The sequence below is a fragment of the Bactrocera latifrons genome, unplaced genomic scaffold (assembly GCF_001853355.1).
Source record: "Bactrocera latifrons isolate USDA-ARS-PBARC rearing strain unplaced genomic scaffold, ASM185335v1 scaffold_153, whole genome shotgun sequence".
In the NCBI taxonomy this organism is placed as follows: domain Eukaryota; kingdom Metazoa; phylum Arthropoda; class Insecta; order Diptera; family Tephritidae; genus Bactrocera; species Bactrocera latifrons.
Genome location: NW_017534997.1, coordinates 86,637 through 90,460, shown reverse-complemented (window position 1 = coordinate 90,460; position 3,824 = coordinate 86,637). Strand labels below are relative to the sequence as shown.

The window sequence follows — 3,824 nt, the reverse complement described above, 5'->3', positions numbered from 1 at the left end:
CTGCAAGCACTCACATCTCATATCGAAGCTGAGAAGAGCACACAACAGCGAACAACTGACGAACCGTATTGCTTAACGCAGAACTTACTGAGGGTACGATAAGAATGAATGGGGTTACCATACAGTAAAACATGTAATTTGGTGGGAAACTAAACCGATCTTCATGAAATTTTACATACGTAAAGATCTGAGAGATACAATTCTTAAAGACTTGGATGAAGCAATTTTTTTATTACAACTATTTGAAAAAAAAAAAAAAAGTTGCCAAATTTTCATTTTTATTTTTTAATGTCTGCGAAAAATCCGATTTTCATTTTTTTTTTCCTTCGCCTAAACTCTAATAACTAAAATACGCATTATTTAACATAATATGATCCGGTAAGAAGTTATCCCGCCAATGCGGGCGCAACTGTTTCCCGAGTGGTCACCGGAAATGGCGTCGCAATGACCGAGTTTAAAATATTTTCACCAAAAATCTCAGATTTTTTTTTTGTTAATAGCGTGTGTTTCAATAAATTTACAAGTCTTCTCAGAAGTTATACTGGAAAAACAGCTCTTTTTCGAACTTCTAACTGTATATAACCCCTTAATATATTGAATTCATACAAATTATTGTTTTCTGTATCTGTCAATTATTAGGTGCTATAGTTTTAGTTTATTTCATTTTGCTCAAAGCTTACTAACTCAATTATTTCCTTATTTGTATTCATAAGAAACCATACATGATCCCAAAACGACCAGAAGAGCGCCCGTTCGAAACCAGTCAAATTCTCGACTGTGTCAGTTGAGTAGCTCTTTCGATGCACATGCTCTCACTAAATAAGTTATTTGAATGCACACGTATATAAATTACTGATATTAACAATGACATTTATCGGCACGCAACTTCTCAAGAGACGCACAGGCATACACTTGTCGACACTGACTTAATAAGATTTATAGCGTGCAAGGGGTCTGGAATATATATTTATATACGAGTACACATGTACTTTTGCGAAAAAATTTTAATATTTACTAACATACATATATGCATTTAAATAAAAACAAATAAGCGAACATAATGATGCAATAACTTTAAGAATACTATATATTTAATTAAATGAGCTTGCACGGAATAAATCGTGATTTATTTAAATTATTATATTTGACTCATTTAATGATAAGCTAAAAATAAGTAATTGAATTAGAAGGAATTAAAGTTGAGTTGAAATTGCACTGCAATCTATGGCCTCTCCTACTATTCAAATAGTAATAAAGCAATACCTTAAACGATTAAGAATCCTTCATACCCTGAATATGTTAGCTTAAGTGATTACAGGCGTTTCTTGCGCCTTACGGATTTTATTTGTCATTATCAAGTTACCTGCTAAGCCTAAAGTCTATGTTACACACATGATAAAGTTCTCAAGAAATTATTCTGGATCAGAGTATTATTAATTTACGACCTTTCAGACTTTGCCAAATGTACGCTGGCTGTCTTTCATAAAACCCAAACGAATAACGCACTTGAACACGAAGTCAAAAACCAAAACACAGTTTTTGTATACATCCTGATATAGTATATATATATCTATCATCATCGACAAATAATTTTAATTAGAAATATCACATTGGAAATCCACGCGCACTTAACATATCTGCGCAATACATCAAAATTTAAATAAAAAACTCGTTTATGAGTTTCACGAACATCTCCCACTCTCCCTATCTCCCTCTCCAAAATTATCTATGTGCTATTAAATTCAAATTTACTCATGGCCGGTGGTGTGCTTATCTGTTAGTACATACAAATCGCTGCAGCAGGATGGACAATGCTAAAAGTATGAGTTTACTTACAGCAACGGAATACGACAAAGATGAATTAGTGCCGCCGCAATGGTTGAATAATGGCTTCTTTAAGCGTGTCTTGCAGCCCCAAAACAGCGGAGAAATTTGTCAAATAACAAATATGGAAATTCAGCCAGCCACCAAAAAAGGTGAACACTATGCCAGTGCCATGTTCCGAGTTGAGGTGACATTTACTTTGTCCGCCAACTGTGAGGCCACACAATGCCAGCAAACTAAGTCATTTATTGTCAAAGCGCTACCAGAGTTGGCGGGTGAGAAGCAGCGTTTGCTGGAGAACTCAAGGCTTTTCGAAACCGAAATCGGCATTTATAACGATGTCTTGCCCAAACTGGTGGAGAAGCTGCGCTTGGCAGGCGAGTGCATACGATTTGGCGCCGAGTACGCTTTCATATTTCGGTATATTTGAAGTTTAAGCTACACATTATACACTATATATTTCGCAGTTGCCTATATCATACTCTGGTGCCCAAAAAGGTGTTGGTTTTTGACGATCTAAGGCAGCTGGACTACGAAATCGTTCGCAATCGTGCATTGACTTTGAGCGAAATAAAAGCAGGCTATCACAAATTAGCTAAATGGCATGCGGCAAGCTATAAATTAGCGATTGAGGTGAATACTTGAAATATTTCGTTACTTGTTGTGACAATTAAATTACACTGTTCCATGTTACCATTTGTTAGCAACCCAACAGTTTTGAAACATATGCCGACAGTTTCATGACCCTACCATATGTTGTCAACAGCACATTCATATCTGGCGGTATCAAGAACTTTATCGATATGCTCGATACGGTGTCGTCATTAAGCATGTACAAACATTACTTCCAGACCCTGCAGTCCGACTGGACTACCAAATGTCGTGCAACGTATACCGAGTATTTTTCTAATCGTCAACCACAAACCTGGTATGGCATCTGCCATGGAGATTTGCTCGCCAATAATTTGATGTTTCGACATGATTCTCTTACTGGCGTATTGGAGGATGTATTGCTCGTGGACTACCAGCTCGCTTATATGGGACCTTTAGTCAATGATCTCATATATTCTTACTTTATGCTCTATACGCCGGAGCAACGCGCCAGCAATCATGACGAACTTTTTGAGTATTATTTCAGACATTTTGTACAGACTTTGGAGTTACTTGGATGTCAAACAGAAGTGTTAACCTTTGAGAGTTTCCAGCAACAACTGAAGAGCCAGAAAGGTTTAGGTAATTAATAAATGTAAGCGTAAACTATTACTTGCGGAGCGAAGTCTTTCACAACTGTATATATACCATATAATTCCATAAATTTTTCAAATCACTTATATCTCTACTTATAAACAAAAATTGCATTCTTCTTTTTTTGTAATTTTGCAGCACTATTTCTCTTAGTCAGCTTCCTGCCCATACGCTATGCATTGCGCGCTGGTTTAATAGACAGAGATCACTTGATGGCCACCGACGAGGAACGTCGCGACCTCTACTATGACAAAAATTACATCACAGAGTTGCACACCATTTTACCAATGTATTTAAAATTAGGCTATTTAGAATAGCAACGCAAAATAATAATAAAAACAAATATTGTAAAAAAAAATTAATCGTCTCGTCTAATAATTGCTTCAGTGTATTATTCCTCAAAATAGCCTAAATATAAGAGGCGCGGAAGCAGTAAACGCAACTCATCCAGAATCTTCGTATTCGCGAATAATGCAAGTCTTGCCGCCTCAGACTCGACTATTTTGCTCAAGTCAATCCCATCCATGAAGGCATAGTTAAAGCAAAGCAAAGTGCAAATTAAGTACAGACCTAAATGAAAAATATCGTATAATAATATAGCACATCGGTAAAAGAAAGCTTTATCTACCCCAATGTCGGTAATCGCKCACCTCCTCCCKTATCTCCGTAATGGTTGGAATATGCCCTTTGTACTGCACAGTATGTAGAGTGTCTTGAAAATTCTTCGTGTAATAATAAAGCAGTTCATCCATTTT

General features: G+C 36.4%; 1 protein-coding gene across 3 annotated transcripts; it reads left to right on the top strand.

Moving 5' to 3' along the window:
* Positions 1-1,641: 1,641 nt before the first annotated feature.
* Positions 1,642-3,485, top strand: LOC108966002. 3 transcript variants are annotated; one of them, XM_018928700.1, is made up of 5 exons: positions 1,642-1,776; positions 1,839-2,226; positions 2,292-2,457; positions 2,529-3,057; positions 3,208-3,485. In XM_018928700.1, the coding sequence occupies exons 1-5, from the start codon at positions 1,755-1,757 to the stop codon at positions 3,384-3,386; spliced, it is 1,284 nt and encodes a 427-aa protein (XP_018784245.1). In that variant the 5' UTR covers positions 1,642-1,754; the 3' UTR covers positions 3,387-3,485. The 3 variants fall into 3 exon arrangements, with proteins under 3 accessions (XP_018784245.1, XP_018784246.1, XP_018784244.1); XM_018928701.1 differs by having other exon boundaries at positions 1,642-2,226; positions 2,529-3,070; positions 3,208-3,288; XM_018928699.1 differs by having other exon boundaries at positions 1,643-2,226.
* The last annotated feature ends 339 nt before the right edge of the window (positions 3,486-3,824 follow it).

Coding starts and splice junctions, on each gene's coding strand:
- LOC108966002 (XM_018928699.1), top strand. CDS start 1,676: ATGAGTTTCACGAACATCTCCCACTCTCCCTATCTCCCTCTCCAAAAT. Junction 2,458..2,528: donor GCTATAAATTAGCGATTGAG/GTGAATACTTGA, acceptor ACCATTTGTTAG/CAACCCAACAGTTTTGAAAC. Junction 3,058..3,207: donor GAAGAGCCAGAAAGGTTTAG/GTAATTAATAAA, acceptor GTAATTTTGCAG/CACTATTTCTCTTAGTCAGC.